This window comes from Aptenodytes patagonicus, chromosome 21 (assembly GCF_965638725.1).
Source record: "Aptenodytes patagonicus chromosome 21, bAptPat1.pri.cur, whole genome shotgun sequence".
Taxonomy (NCBI): Eukaryota; Metazoa; Chordata; class Aves; order Sphenisciformes; family Spheniscidae; genus Aptenodytes; species Aptenodytes patagonicus.
This window is the reverse complement of record NC_134969.1, coordinates 4,372,497-4,388,213: the sequence shown is the minus strand read 5'-3', so window position 1 is coordinate 4,388,213 and position 15,717 is coordinate 4,372,497. Positions and strand designations below refer to the sequence as shown.

The window sequence follows — 15,717 nt, the reverse complement described above, 5'->3', positions numbered from 1 at the left end:
GGAGACGCACTCCATCCCCCCCGCCCCGGTGCCTGTGTGCCGCAGGGCAGAGCAAAGCCTCAGAGGGGTCACCGGGCTCCAGCAGCCTCAGCAAATCCCCCCCCGGTGACGCCCGTCGGCGAGGATGGAGTAGGTGCTCCCTGTCTGTTCCAGCCCCGCTCTACATCTAAATCTATCGCTACCTAAAAAACAGCAGAAACCGCGCCCACGTCCTGACACGCCAGCACGGCGAGACGCCCTCCCTGGGAAGGCTCCAGCCAGCCCCCGGGCTGCAAAGTGGAGTGTTAATGCCCCAAAACCAGGGATCCAGAGTTTCCCCGCGGCCATCGTGGGCCAGCATTTGGGGGAAGCCGGGAAGGGAGGAGAAAGCTGGAGCAGTTGCACCTCCCTTGGACTTGAGTCCACCTTGGTACCAGGTCCCTCATCCTAGGAGGTCACGGGCAGCCAGCCGGCCCTTTGCTTGAGGGCGAGTTACAGCAGGGGATTGAGGATAACCCTCAGTCTCCCAACAACCTCCCCGGCCGCTGTCTGCTCTTGCCATGTCCCCCCTGAACGGGCTGGGACCCCCTGAACGGGCTGGGACCCCCACCCTGGCTTTCCGATCCCCAGCCACACGGCACCAGCCTGCTGGGAGCCTGTGCGACATCCCAGCCTGCAGGCAATGGGAGGACACGGGCACAGGGCAGACTGGAGCATTCCCATCGGGATGGCGGGGAGGGGACGTGTGAGCGTAAACAGGAGAGAGAAATGGAGGACAGTCCTCAAAAGCCACCAGGCTGGGAGAAAATCCGGAGTTTGGGAGCCGACACGGGCTCTAGCAGCTGTTCCCTGCCCCATGGCACTGCCTGGCTTCTCCATCCCCGCACACAGATCTACAGACCCAAATTCCTCCTCAGTCCATGGGGAAGGGAAAGAGACTCTATTAAAATACAGTTAAAAAGAAAACAAATCCCAAACATATCAAAAAAACACAACTGAAAAGCTCGACAAACGTCAGTCCACCTAGCGAACATCCAGTGAGGTAGATCTACACTTCCAATACAAACTTAGTCACGTCTTTGTGCTGTTAGAAAAAACCCTCCTCTCTGTCCAGCGCTGGGCTACAGAGGCATTTTATCCCTGAGATTGCTCGAATACCTGAGAATAAGTTGCAGGAATTATGTCCTTTCTCTCTCTTTTTTTTTCTTTTCTTAAAGATTAAAATATACAAAAATACAAAAACAGAATATTTATATTTTAAAAAAAAAAAAAACAACAACCCAAAACAAAGACGACAAACAAACCCAAAGATACGTCATTCACGCACGTCCTAGTGCAGGTTTCACTTGGCGTTGGCTTCGGCATGGACGGGGGGGCTGCCCCGGGAGAAGGGCTGTCCACCGGGGCCAATAAATAAAGGCAAGACTTGGGGGGGCCTGTGGGGAGGGAGGACAGCAGCCGCTAACGACCTGGGGCACCCTTTTCCTCTGCCCCTGGGGAGGCTCAGCCCAGGAACCATCGATTTCTGGAGCGTGGGGTGGGCAGGAGGAGCAGAGGCGCGTTTTTGTCCGGCGTGGGTTTGATCCACAGCCCGCGGGAAGACCCAGGCAGTCTGGTGTCTGAATCAAGCCACGGCTGGATCTGCGTGAGCCCCGGGTGGGTGGCGTACACGGCCTCCGAGGGAATCGCTGCCAGCAACGTCCCCGGGAGCCGGCTCTGCCCCGTGTCTGGTGCCCAAGGCTTAACAAAGAGCGTTTCTGCTCCACGAAGCCCTCCCGCTCCACGGCTCCACATCTCGGAGGCAGGGAGAAGCCTCAGAGGGGAAGAGCTGGCTGCATAAAACACCCTGCGCTCTCTGGGCTGGCACTTGGGAAGGCTTAGGGGGGAAAAAAAAAAAAAGTGTTTTTCTTTTGACTTGATCTCCCCCAAGCCGCAGCTCGCAGCCCACAAGCAGGCGGCAAGCGTTAGCCCAGCCCTGAGAGATGCCCCTTTTCCTTCCAGACTGAGCCCAAATCTGGGCTCTGCTGGTTTCAGCAATGGGGCGATCACAGAAAAACTGCAAATCCTCGCACCGACCTGCAAGTGAGAAGCCACGAGGAGCAGAGGGACCCACGGGTCCAGCCCACAGGCATCTCCCTGGTGCTCTGCAGCCAGCCTTCCCTCCTCGGCCTCCCTCCTTGGGGCACAGAGGGACGGGGCAGGTGTAGGAGCGGGTCCCCTGAAGCTCATCCAAGCTGTGCCGGAGCCTGTTTGAAGCTCAGGAGCCATGAGCTCCTCCCTGAGATGTTGCTCCTCTGCTCTTCCTCCCAGAGACACTACTGCCTGGCTTTGTTTAGGAAAAGAATAAAGGTGAATCAAATAGGTTTTGGGTTTTTTTTTTAGCTGGAAGAGGTGTGTTGGGTGCTGCCTTCCCCTATTTTTGGAACGAGCCATCCCGATTAAAGCAGGGCTTTTCCCAGGCTGGGAACAGGGGGAAAAGGTCTGTGCAGGGACACCACAGCAGGACCCTTTTGTCCTGACACCGGGAGCCACCGGCTCCCCACCATCAGCGCTGCCATCTTCCCTCCCCAGTCCTTCACCCTGCCCTCCCTCCTCTGAGCCCCCGCGGCTGCCCGTTGCCTTGCCAAAGCCTTTTCATCCCGGTGGAAGCCCCCCCTCCCCGCCACCCGCCATCATTCCCGGGTTTCGGGGAGGAGGGCCGAGCTGTGCATGTCCTCCTCCTCTCGGAAGTAGGCAGGTTTTCCCTGGGAGCTGGGGGACTGCTGTGCTTTCGCGGGGCAGTTGGCGACCATGTGGCTGATGCTCTGGCAGAAGTGGCATTTCTTGGGCTGCGGCGGGAGCTTGCACTCTTTGGCATGGTGGTCCAGCCCGCCGCAGTTGTAGCATCTGCGGGGTGGGGGGGGTGGGGAGGAGGAGGAGGAGGAGAGAGATTCGAGGAGGAGAAACAAAATGAGGTGGGATGCTGCCGTGGCTGTGCCTGGGACTCATCTGGCTTCACAGCCAGAGCTGGGCTCAAAACGGCCCGGCCGCTGCGGGGATGTGGGGTCGGCTCTTTGGGGGCGGATGGTGTCCCTGGGTTTGGTCCCCGCAGAGCCCCAACGCCAGCACGGCCAGTTTGGACTTGGCTCAGTGGTGCTGCTGGTACCCAGGAGATGGCAGCAAACCCCCGCACCGAAACCAAGCACTCGGGGACAAAAATCAGGGATGTCGGGGGGCTTCCACCCCTCTGCCTCCATCATGGTTTTGGCTTCTGTGTCTACAGACACCCGGGGTTACACGCTACGGACCAAAAGCCTGCGGCAGAGCAGGAACAGGCAATACGACGGCTGACAGCCCCAGCCGGGAGAATGGTTGCAGGGACTGTGGCCATCAGTGTGGGGACAACCCCAAACGTGGCTTCTCTCATGGCTGTACCCTTGCAGCACTCCTCCCCCAGGTGCCACCTTCGCACCAGAGCGGTGTGGGCAGAGGGAGCTGCCTTGTGTCCGTTTTAAATCCTGCATCTGTCTAGGACGGCCACAACCCTTTTCTCTTTCCTTTTTCTTCCCAATTCCTTTCTAGCTAATTTTAAAACCCGCTTGTGAGAACAGCTGGGTGGGGCGGGCAGCATCCGCTGGGAAAGCCGGGACAAGGCATCCCCGGGCAGCCAGGATGGAGAGGATGGGAGAGGAGAGGGGGGACGAAGGGCTGGCCAGAAACTCGCCCGGGGGCTCCAAGCCTCACCGTGGGAGATGCTGCCAGGACGTCCGGCCATTTCCTTCCCACAAGGAAGGGTTTCTCTTCGAGAAAATTACCCCTGCCCAGCGCGGCTCCCCCAGACGAGGGGAGCGGCCGCCCGGGGTGTCCCTGACCTCTGCCCTTTCGCTGCTGGTTTGCTGCCCTTTCCCCACCAAGCTGCATCTGCCACTCATTAACCACCGAAGGAAGACGCTTTCCCAGAGGAAGGGTCGCTGCCCGCCCCACCGGACCCGAGCCCGTCCCCATGCCACAGGCAGGGTGCCGGGCAGCTCCTGGTGCCCACAGGGCTCGGACCCTGCCCCGGATCAGGCCCCGGCCGCCCCTTACCGGTCTCCTTTCGATCTGCGTTTCTGGAGGCTCTTGCCCTTGGGTCTCCTCTCGCTGCCGATGCAGAAGACACCCCCCGGGCCGGTCACCCGGATGGACTCCAAACCTTTGGACGACTTCTTGAAGGTGAACTCAACAGCTTCGCCCTCCTTCAGGCTGCGGAAACCCTCCATGTGGAGCTTGCTCTGGGGGGGCACGGGGAAAGGACAGGGGTCAGCACCGAGCCGGGGTGTCTGCTGGGCACACGACAAGCCCCAGTCCAGCAAACACCTCCCGTGGCACGAGAGCTGCCAACGTCCCCCTGTGCCTGCCCCTTGTCAGGGGATGGACATCGGGGACCAAGCTCAACCAGGCACCTTCATCTCCCTAAAATCTCTGGAGCCCTGTTTGATAGTGCAGAGCCTTCAGTGAGCTGAGACACCCAGCCGAGCAGGGCTCACTGGTTTGGCAAGCAAGGGCCGGCAGAGCCAGCTCTGACCCAAATTTCAGCGGTGTTTGCTGCAAAACGCTGGCTCTCAGTGCTGCAAAACAGCCCCCTTCTCCCACCCAGCCCCGCGCTGGGGAGCGAGAGCTGCCCCTGCGCCTCCTGACACCCCGGGCTGGGGATGCTCGTGGGGAGATCCAAAATGTCCTTTTAAAAAGACAAAAGGATCTCGAGGCTTTGCACAGGCACGTGCAACACCGCTTGTGGCAGGACCCACAGCAAGGCCAGGAGGCTGGAAGCTGGCGCTGCCGGCCCGGGGTCCCAGCCAGCTCCCTGCACCGCAGCCCCCTCGCTGCAGCTCACCTCGGTTCAAGCCCTTCTAATGCCCCCAATAATTAATTAAGCAGCCGTTTGGCCCTGGATCATCACTGCTGGGGGCATCTCCTGTCCCTCCCAGGATCGCCACATCAGTCATCACTATGCAATCAAACTCAGGAGTTCAGACCCGGGGTGGGGAGGGGGATTGTGAGATGAGAGAAAAATCCACTCCATTTTCATGAGCTCTGTCCATTTTAGCAGAACAAATTCATAAGGAGCTGAGACGGGTGACGCAGCCGATGTCTCTTGCCCCCCTGTGCCAGCCAGCGCTGCCGTGAGCATCGCTGCCTGCTCTGACGGACCAGGACCTCCGCATCCCAGGCAGTGATTCCAGCAGGGCTTTCGGCTCAACTTCGTCAGCGGAGCCCAAACGAGAGTCAGCAAAGAGTTAAGGGGGATTTGCTGGCAGAGGGAGGAGCAGCTCCAGCGGGCTGGGGATTCCTGGCAGAGCCGGCGCCAATGCCTACGCGGATGCAGCAAGACCCTGCATTTATGAATGGAGCATCTCCCCCATTCATGGCCTGGCGAGTCCCCGTCACGTGGACCGCGGCCGCCCATTCTTCCCGCACCGAGCCTCTGTGCGCACGCTGCCTGGGGACGGGCAGGCCTGGCCGGTTCCCTTCTCCACCCCCTGATCTCCCCAGGACCCACGTGGAAACACCCCACATAAAAGCGGAGAGGGAGGAAATGGAGTTGTTGGGATTTAGGAGTGAATTTTTTTCAGTGTGGTCTTGCAAGACCTGTGTGTGTCCGTGGGCACATGAGGGAGGTTGGAACGCAGCAGAGCTCGAGGAACAACCCTCAAGGCCCCTTTCTCTGCTGCTTTCCCCCCCTGCTTCTGTGTCTGGGGGTCCAGCTCTCGGTGGGACAGACTCCACGGGCTGGGCCAAGTCACCCACATCCACCCGGTCCACTTGCCTGCTGGGACAGGGTCCAGGGTCGTCTGGATGGGATCACCAGAAACCTTTGCTCTCTGACCTGCTCCTGCTCCCAAAAGGGAGAGCCAAACCATGAGCTACGAGGTCCCCAAGGATGACAAGGAGGATGCGACAGGAGCTCGGCAGCAACCTCTGCCCATCCAGGGCTCCTGGTCCGAGCAATCCCATCGCCACCTACCACTGACAAACACCCTGCCACGCTCAATGCAACAGCCAGACGCTGCTCCCCAACCCCAACTTGGCTTTCCCCCAGCGCCGAGCCTCGCTGGGAGGATGCTGAGCATCGCCCAAGGAGGAGCTCTGTGTCCAAAGCAGCTGCCAGCACAACGCGGGAGGTGCCTGGCTCAGCCTTGGCATCTCGGGGTCGGCCACCAACCCTGCCCTGTCCCCAACGTGCTGCCCCACCAGCCCCCTCAAACCCCCTGTGCAAGGCGATTTGGGCAACAGGGGCTGCCACGGACAGAAAATTTGCCCCACTCCAGCAGCAGCCGCGGCGTTTTGGGGGCGAGGAGGAGCTGAGCATCAGTCCGTGGCGAGCATCACTCCATGGCACAGGAGGCAGCTCTGGAGGCTGGGGGACGAGAGCCAGAGATCCTTATCGGGGGTGTTTACAGCCCCAGCCGGCCCAGCTGTGTTTACACTGCGGAGATGAAAACTCCCAGGCCCTCGGCCCCAAGCTTCGGGACAAAGCCGAGCCATGGCAGGGGGGACCCCGGCGCACAGGCCGGGCCCCCCCCAGCTCAGCCCACACCTTGGGCACCGTCACCCGTGGGCAGCCAAACTGCTACACCCCCAGTGCTGGGGGTCCAGCTCCTTCCCCCCGTGAGCCATCCGTTACCCCCATTTCGAGGAAGAGGAGGGCTGGGGCAGAAGCTGCCGCAACATGATGAGGGAAGCGATTTATTTTCCAGGAGCGGGTGAGGATGACAACCGCCTCCCCGGCCCCCCGGCCCCCTCTGCCAAAAGGCCAAAGGAAACGCCCTCTCCCCGGGGAAGAAGGGGGGGGCAGCGGCCAGGGCGCCCCAGCTCTCCCCCCGCTGCAGCCTTTTGATGTGAGCTGCGGAGTGGCTGGTGGTCCCTGCGCATCCCCCCTGCCCCCTTCCCAAAACACACACATTGCTGGCATTCCTCTGTTATCAGATAGGTAATCAAACTGCAGCCCATTGAATTAGCTGCATACCTCCTGCATCTGAAAGGAAGGGGCCCAGAGCCCCTGTCCCACACCACACACAAAGCCGGAGCCTTCCCAGGCCTCCACCCCCCCCCCCCCCCAAAAAATAAAGAGAGGAAGGGGGGGATTGGAGCAAGCCGGGGATGCTGGGGATGAGGGGGAGCGCAGGGGAGGGCCAGGGCCAGGAGCCACCGGCCAGCGAGAACAAAGGGCCGGCGGCGGCTGCGCTCCCGCTGCCCAAATTCCAGGAGTTCCAGGCCACGGCGGGGGGAGGAAGGGTGGCCGGCATGGCCGCGGCCCCTCTGACCCCCTGCAGCCCCTTCGCGCATCAGCCCTGCACCCAGCTCGCTCGCTGCGGGAGAGCTGGGTCTCGCCCGTTGGGTGCTGGGGTTTGGGTCCCATGGCAGAGCCGAGGGGTCAGTCTTGGGGAGATGGGTTGGGGGGGGGGAGGGGGGGGGGGCGGGTAGAGTGACCCTGGGCTCTCTCTGGGCTTGGGATCACAAAGCATTGCCATCCTCATAATAAAGCTGTTTTAAAGCATACCCTAGTGCAAGGATTTCACTTGTCATCATTAGGGTCCAGAGTTAACCAGTGAGACAAGGAACAGAAGTAGAGCCGGCGCCACTTTGCCCAGCTCTCTGCGGCCCCCCCCGGGCACCCCCCCCCCCGCCAGGCATCACAGCAGGCACCTCTCTGCTTTTCCACCCATCCCGCACCCTGGCAGCTCCGCGGTTATTTACAGCAGACAAAGACGCAGCACATGAGCGGCCGAGCACTGCCCACTGCCCCCACGGCGCTGGGTGTCCCCCACCCTCACCCTTTCCCCCTTCCCCACCTGCACGTGGGTGCCTTCATCCCTCCTCTTCCCCCTACCCAGCAAATGCCTCATCACAGATCCCAGCGTTAGAGCTGCTTCCCCTCCCGTGGGGTGACACCGTGGAGCACCCCAAATCCGGCAGCTGCTCCCCAAACCACCGGGGTCTGGTTCGCCCCCACCCCGCCGGGCTCCCGAGGGGCTCGGCCGGCCCCGGGGTCACCATTGTCCCCGCGGCCTCCCCAGCGCGACACAAGGGGACGTTTATTCCCAGCCAGCCCCGGCCACTCAATCAAACCATCTTTGTGTCCGGAGGGGCCTGGGGCGGAGCAGCCGCTGCACCTCGCCTCTTACCAGCGCGGGAGCGTTGCAGCCGTTTAAACTTAAATCCCTCGGAAAACAAGCTGGCTTCGGACGCTGGGTTAAGAGCAGCTGCAGGAACGCGAGCGGCGGCAGCGCCGAGCTGTGCCAGCGGTACGGCCGGGCCATGCCCAGAGCGTTTCGGGCAGCCCGATCCCACCGCAGCCAGTGCCTGTGACTCAGTTTCCCCCACTCCGCAGAGGTGAAGCAGCCCACGGGGGCCAGGGAAGATGGACCCCCCGGCAGGTCCCGGCATTGGGCACAGGGGTTGCTGAGCCCCCAAGGGGTCACTGCACCCCGTCACTGCACCTCACCTTCGCCCGCAGGCTGAGGGTACCCTGACTGTGGTCCCCTCTGCTCAGCCTGCACCCACAATAGTGCCCAGGGCACCCCGGCCACCGTGATGCCCCATTCGCCTCTGTACCCCTCTGTCCCCCTGAGCCGCAGCATCCCCGTCCCCTCAAATCCCTTGTTTTGTGCCAGCCAGCCCCATGCTGCTGCGGTCGATGCAGCAGCCAGCCTGGCCGGGGTGCAAGGCAGCCCGCAGAGCCCCGGGCGTCCCGGCCACCTTTGCCCCACCACGACCCCCGAGGACCCATCCTGGCGGGGGATGCACAGCCCCAGGGGAGTAGCCCCAGCCCTCAGCCACCCCCTGCCTCGCAGGGCTGAGGCTTGGCACAGCCAGTGCAGAGCGGCCCCTTCCTCGGCTCCTGCGCCAGGAATAAGCTGGTGTGCAGGGGGCTGACGCTCGCCCAGTTTTTTTGGGCATGGCTCCGATTGTCACCGGGCGATGCCATCGCTATCCCGCTGGGACGGGGCAGCCTCGGCCCAGCTCCGAGCCCTGTTCCGGCAGAGCGGGTCTCCTTTTGCAAACAGCCCCCAAAGCAGATTTCGGCAGAGTCAGAACTCTGCCAACGCAGAGCAGTGACCCAAGCCCCCGTGCCACAGCAGGGCCAGCTCAGCTCCCCACCACCAGCCACGAGGCCAGCAGGGAAACGTCCCTTTGCCCGCGCCTGGATCCATCCCCGAGCAAAGCCCTTCCCTCTCCCCAAACCACGCAGTAAGTCTTTTCCCGGTGCCGACAGTTCAAGCGCCGGGGGACCGCGCTGCTGCTATTTTCAGGCTCGTGCGCGTACGGCTCAGAGCAGGAATCGCCCCGTGGTCCCTTCCTGCGGCTCAGCCCCCGTGCAAGCGGCCGGCGGATGCTGGTCGAGAAAGAGGGTCCTCCCTCAGCTCCAGGGGCTTGGCGCAGAGATAAAGAGAGTGATGCCTGCGGGAGCCCGTCGGGAAGAGCACAGGGGGTTTAACGAAGCATTACCGGGGCTTTCCAGTCTCTCCCTACTGTCATCTGGAGCAATATCCCCAAGGATTTTTTCCCAATTCAAGTAAAACCAAAATAAAGCCAAAGTAACTACGCTCGCTCTTAATTTTCCACCGTAAGCCAGCAAAATTAAACTAATTTGGGGGGAAAAAAGTATCCACCAAGGAGCTTAATCCATCAGCTACCTGCCCTAAATCCACACCTTCAGCTCCTTCAGTTGTATTTTCCCCACCCTGAGGGTGCCAAACCGTCCCGCGCATCCCAGGAGGCAGCTAATTAGGATTAGCTGCTGCATATTAATTTCATACTCCCGTGTTAAAGCAGGGGCATGGCCGGGAGCGGCAGCGCACCTTCCGTCGGTGATTTCAGCTTCATCCCGCTTAGTCTTAGGACCAAGTAAATAGGGAAAAGGAAACACCGGAGCTGGGGGTGGCAGGGAAAGGGGCTCGCTAAGCCAGCGGCTCCATCCCAACCCTCCGCGGCTCCAACGGGAGCAATCCCATTCATTTGGGCCATTTTATCTGGGAGACCATTTAAGGGTGTTTTCTCTCCCTGCCCCTCGCCCTGGGGCTGCGAGGGGGAGCTGGGGGAAGGGATGTGCCTGCAGCCATCAGTTAATCTTTAGACAGAGACAGGAGGCTTTTTTTGTGTGCGTCTTGAGGGAGTTTCAGGGGTGGAATAAAGCCGCTCTCTTTCACTATTTGCCGTCGGGACGTGGCACACAAGCAGTGCGATACAATTTTCCTCCAGCAGTTATTTAAAACAACAACAACAAAGAAATTGCTCCTACCCCTCTCCCCCCCGCCAAGAGCAGGGATGCCGACCTGCGTTCCTACCCCAAGGGCTCCCTTCCCCAGGGACACGCGTAACCCTGGTGCTCCCGGGTCCCGCAGCCACCCACGCCGGTGCCTCCGGGTTCCCACCCAGCGCTGCAGGGTGACCGTGGTCCCGGAGAACAAACGCAGGAGCGATGCATATGAGAAAGCAGAAAAAGTGAGATATTAAATGTGTCCCCGTGCCTCTATCATGGGTCCAACGCACCGACTAACTCAAACTGCTGCTCTGAGCGGGTTCCCCCTTCCCCTCGCTGCCACCCCAGCTCTGCGCAAACCAAATCCCCCCGGCCGGATCCTGCCCTGCACCCCAGCCAAGGGGAAAGGCAGCAGGGGACCCCGCGGGAAGGCTGGACCCTGCTCCCCGACGGAGAAATCCCCCCTTGTGCTCTCCTGCGCGGTCAGGGATGGAGCTGCCTCCAAACACGTGCCCTTTTTTTTTTTTTTTTTTTTTTTTTTACTTTTTTTAAGACTTTTTTTTTTTTTTAAAGACCTCACGTCATGCTCGTGTCTTGGCTGGCTCTGTCCCCGGCCGCACGCAGGGGGCACGGCACGAGCGCAGGTGGGTGACAGCCCAGGTCAGCTCAGCCGAAGCCCACGGCCGAACGGCAGCCGTCATCCTCCTCCGCCCCGTCCCCTGCCTGGCCGAGTGGGGATGGAGCCCCCTGCACCAACCCCGACCCCCATGAAGCTCCCGGGGACGGCAGCACCCGGGGGACCATGGGGGGACCGAAGTCACCCCCCATGCTGGCACGTGCCCGGCTGGCCCCGCGCTGCCCTGGGCACTCGGGCAGAGTGGGAGTGCCACATCCCAGCCCCAATGGGTCAAACCACGGGCACAGCCTTACGTCCCCGCAAGGACATGCGGGACCGTGTCACCGAGATGCCAATGACTGAACGCCCTGTGGCCACAGCAGCTGCGGGGTCCCAGCGGTGCCCAGAAGCTTGCCAAAATCACGAGAAGGAACAAAAAAACCCAAACCCCAGCTAACATTGCCTTTATCAAGGATTTAGACCTGTTGGCTTGGAGAAACGCTTGGAGACAAGAGCCGAGCTGTGCGGACCAGCGGTTCCCAGGGGCCGGGCAGCCCCTTCCCCTCCACGCTCAGCCAGGGCTAGTGGGGCCAGGTTTGGGGATGGGCTGCAAACCCCAGCACTGCTGGGCTGCGCTCGCTCCTCCTGCTTCAGCCAGCGGCACTGAGCCTCGGGGCCACGGGGTGCCCAGATTTTTTCCTCTTCCTTTCCCAGGCTGCCCTCCCCGGCAGCCCCACGCTCCTGTAAGAGATGCCCAGAGCCACAGTGCGAGCCCGGGAGCCACATCCCCAGGGGACCACCGCAGCTTTGGGGTCTTCACCAGCACCAGCCTGATTTCTGCCACCTCGAGACCCCCACCCTTTCACGGGTGCTGCTCAGCCCTTTGCCTCCCCGGGACGACCTGCTCCGCTCCTCCCTGCTTCATCCCCCCTGTCTCCTCACAGCCCCCAAATGAATCCATCTCCAGTGTCCAGGGGAGGCATTTGAACCCAAATGCCTCATTTTTAGCTCACAATGCGAGGGAAAGGCAGCCCCGAGGAGCCCTGTTAGTCTCCTGTCCTGCCGAGATTTTAATCTCTTTGTGATCAGATAAAGGGAGAGGGAGATGGAGACGCGCTCCCTGCAGAGAAGGGCCATTCAGACCTGGTTCCTGTAATAAAGTGATTTAATAGATCTAAAGAGGCCAATTCCCTTCTTTCTCCCACAATTACTTCCTGTGGGTCATCATTCACATATGTAAATGAAGAGGGGAAGGAGTGGGTTATGGGGGGCTCTGGGGTGTTAAACCCCAATGGCTGGTTTGGGGCACCGTGTGTGGTGCGGGCGGTGGGTGCTGGGCACAGCACCCTGAGCCCTGGGTGTTGTTCCCCCCCCCCAGCCCCGGTCGGTGCCGGCTTTTGCCCTCCCAGGCCTGACTCCCTCCCCGGTGAGCAGAGCCGGCACCGGCTCTCGGGAAGCGCCCGGATGCCGGGATGGGGAGAGCATTGGCAGAAGGGCCCGTTTCCCCGCGAGCCACCCAAAAGCATCAAGGCCGGGGTGGGAGCGTGAGTTCGGTCCCTCTCCGAGGAGGGGCCGGGGCTGAGCCCGTGCTGGGATGCTCTGCGGTGGGAGAGCCGCCGGCATCAGCCCCGGCTGTTTCGCTACAGGCGAGCAGCGACTTTGCGTCACCAGCGAGCAGGGCAGGAGGTGAAGCCCGATCTGGAGGGGAAAGACTCGACATCAGCCCAAAGCCGCCCCCGCTTCTGGTGGTGCGAAGCCCCACACTGGGAGCACCCTGCCCTTCGCTGCGGCAGGGGAACCACACACACACGCTGCCCCTCTGCCACCCAAAATAACCCGCTTTTACCCAGCGTTCACCGTATTTCCCAAACGCAGCAAACCCTGCACGTGGGACCCCATGGCTCCCCCAGCCCCAGAAAATGGGGGGACACCGGGAGGCTGCACCTCTCCCCGGGCGGTGGGATGCTCCTGGCAGAGACACCCCAGCTAATTCTCTTTTCCTGCAGGAATGTGAGCAAGAGCAATCAAGAAGCCAGACTGTCTGGGGGCAATAAACCCCCAGGAGAAGGGAGGGAGGGCGGGAGGCTTCCCCCCACAGGCACTGGGTCCCGCTGTGCTACACTGAGATGCAAAGACCCATTTGCTCTCTCGAGAGCATCAGGATCTCCATTTTCCCTGGCTGATTTGGAGCCCTCGCCTCCAAACCCAGCTGTGTTTCTGGCCCGGGATGGTAGCTCCTACCAAGGCGCTTTCACCACGCTGCAGCTGAAGAAGAAGGGATTCGCTTCTCCCTTGGTCATCATTCCCTTGCCAAACTGCCGTAGCCCTGCCTGCAGGAGCCACTGCCTCATGGGCAGGGGGCGAGAGACCCCCAGGAACCCCCAGTCCCAGGAGCCGTGCGCAGCCCAGGGGCTCAGTCCTGCACCCCCAGCCCGTCAGCAGACCGCGGGACAGACCCCAATTTGGGGGGATTTGGGCTCATGGAGAGCAGCAGCCACTGAAGCTGGCTGGTCCAGAGGCTCCCTGGAGCCGGCACACACGGCACCATCATGCCGCCTCGGTCCAAATCTCGTGCAGCTGCTCCCAATTGTACCCACAAAACCACTCGTGTTTGCTCCAGAGACGCCCGAGCCCCCTTTGCTCGTGCTCGCTTTGCTCACCAGCCCTGATGGCCGCTGCTTTCCTGGGGTAAGGGGGCACGGGCCACGCTCATCACACAGACCCCTTTCCACCCAAGCCGGTGCCGAGCCCCACATCTCCTTCTCAGCGCTGGCCCGATGGCCCCAATTTGGGCGCCATCTCCAAACCCATTCCCCCAGCCCTTAAATGGGGTCCGCCGACAGATCCTCCCCTGTGAGCCAGGGGGGTTCAAGGAGTCGCAGCCCCGAATCCACAACTTCCCTCGGCACGGGATCACTGACACGCATGGAGTTTCCCCTCAGCAAGGTGCGCGTGGGTCAAATCTGGACATGAGGCTGTCACAGTCGTACAGGATCCATAGGGGCACGTACGCAACCCTGCACGCCTTTGTGCCAGCTGCAGCCGAAACAAGGGGCCCCGGCAAAGATACCCCCCGCCCCAGGGATGAGCCACCGGCTGGGGAAAGCCCAATCCTGCATCCCTGCCTGGCTCAGGGCTCCCAGGACCATGTACCCGGGGGGAAAACCAGCTCTTCCCCGAATCCCTCCATGGGGTGAGCAGCATCCCCGCGGGCACCTGCTCCCCTGGATCCGGCCCCGAGGGGCTCCCCAGGGAACCACGATGGGAAAAGGAAATCGCTCGGGGATCAGCTTACAGGGCCGGTCCCCGGCGATGAGCCCCGAGCTGCGGCGGGGCGAGCGGCCGTGCCTGCCCCTTCGCCACCCGCCTCGCTCCGGGGAAACAAGCCCGGGGGACCCCGGCTCCCTCGGGATGCCGGGCTGGGATGGGGGGGGGAACCATGGCCTCGCGTGGAGGGGAAGGGGTGTCCCCATCCCGCCTCGCGTCCTTCCGAGGGGGTGCCAGGGGCTGCGACCCCCTTCCCTCCCCAGGACCCCACGCGGGATCCGGCCCCGTACCTGGTGCACGAAGACATCGACGGGCGAGTCCAGCGTCGCGCCGCCCTTGGCGGTCATGGAGAGGAAGCCGAAGCCCATGCGGACATTGAACCACTTACAGATGCCGGAGCCGTGCAGCGGCTGGGGCTCGTTCTCGGCCTTGGGCGAGTCTCCGGCCGGCTCCTCGCCCGGCTTCGCACCTGGGGAGAGACCCACCGAGCCGCTGAGCCGAGGGGCTGGGGGGACCCGCGGGTTTCCCTACCCCCCCCCCAACCCCGGCCCAGCCGCCCCGCACCCAGCCGGGCAGCCCGCAGCAGGAGCCCCAAATCCTGCTCGGGTTCCCCAGGCTGGAAAAGGCAAAAAAAAAAAAAAAAAAAAAAAAAAAAAAAAAAAATCCAAACAAAAAAACCACTTCCAAACCCCCCCCTAAACAGAGCGGTCAGCTCTGCCTCCACGCGTGCGTGGGGATCGCCCCAGGAGCGGGGGGGAAGTGAAGGCAGCTCCTGCCGGCACGACCCAGGCGGTGCGTGGGGTGGGGGCCCTAAATCCGTTCTCCCCTCAAAAACGTTAGAAACGAAAAAAAAAAAACCAAACCCAAAAAACAAAGAAAAAAGCCAAAAATTAAAAAAAAAAAAAAAAACCAAACAAACATAAAACACACAAAAAAGGGGAAAACTCCCCCAAAATATCAACCCGAAATCCCCCTGCCCCCAGCAAGCCACGCTGGAGAAAGTCTCTCCCCTGCCGTCAGCATCCCTCCGCTGCACGGGGACCCCCCCCGCTCCCAAACAACCCCAGCAGCCGCCCCCGGCCCCAAACTTCTGGGCTCATCCTGGGGCTGGGGAGGTGGAAAGGGGGGGGGGGGGGGGGGGGAATAAATAAAAAATAAAAAAAAGTCCCGTCCCGTCCCCCCCCTCCCTGCCCCGAACCCCCCAGAGCTGCGGCGGGGGAGCGAGGCCACGCCGGGCCCGGCCTCGCTGTCCGGGCGCAGCGGGGCTGGGTGGGCCGGGGTCGGGGGGGGGGGGGGGTCCCCGCGCCCCCCGGCCGGGCTTTGCCGCCGTTATTAATAATCGCGGAGCCGAGGCGGGCTGCGACAATAATATAACTTAACCTGCAAACTGCTGGTTGGAAACAGACCCCATCCCGACACTCGCTTGCAAATTCCGAGTTGTGGCTGTTACCGCCTCCTCCTCCCTCCTCCTCCTCCTCGGCCAGCTTTGAGGGTATCAGCCCAGCCAAAAAAAAAAAAAAAAAAGAAAAAAAAAAAAAAGAAAAAAAAAAAAAGGAGAGGGGAAAAAAAAAAACCAACAAAAAAAAACCCCCCAGCTTAGACCCCGCCGGGAGGGAGCCGGGAGAGGTTTGAC

General features: G+C 61.6%; 1 protein-coding gene across 1 annotated transcript; it reads right to left on the bottom strand.

Annotated features, from left to right (window-relative positions):
- Positions 1-2,651: 2,651 nt before the first annotated feature.
- On the bottom strand, positions 2,652-15,495 carry LIN28A (lin-28 RNA binding posttranscriptional regulator A). Its single transcript, XM_076357314.1, has 4 exons — positions 15,465-15,495; positions 14,375-14,553; positions 4,045-4,229; positions 2,652-2,865 (listed from the first exon to the last, which is right to left on the bottom strand). The coding sequence occupies exons 1-4, from the start codon at positions 15,493-15,495 to the stop codon at positions 2,652-2,654; spliced, it is 609 nt and encodes a 202-aa protein (XP_076213429.1).
- Between the last annotated feature and the right edge of the window lie 222 nt (positions 15,496-15,717).

Excerpts from the sequence above, each read along its gene's own strand:
- LIN28A (XM_076357314.1), bottom strand. The coding sequence starts at position 15,495 with ATGGGGTCTGTTTCCAACCAGCAGTTTGCAG. Across the intron at positions 14,554-15,464 it reads TTCCAACCAGCAGTTTGCAG|GTGCGAAGCCGGGCGAGGAG; the intron begins GTTAAGTTATAT and ends GTCTCTCCCCAG. Across the intron at positions 2,866-4,044 it reads CGCAGATCGAAAGGAGACCG|ATGCTACAACTGCGGCGGGC; the intron begins GTAAGGGGCGGC and ends CCCACCCCGCAG.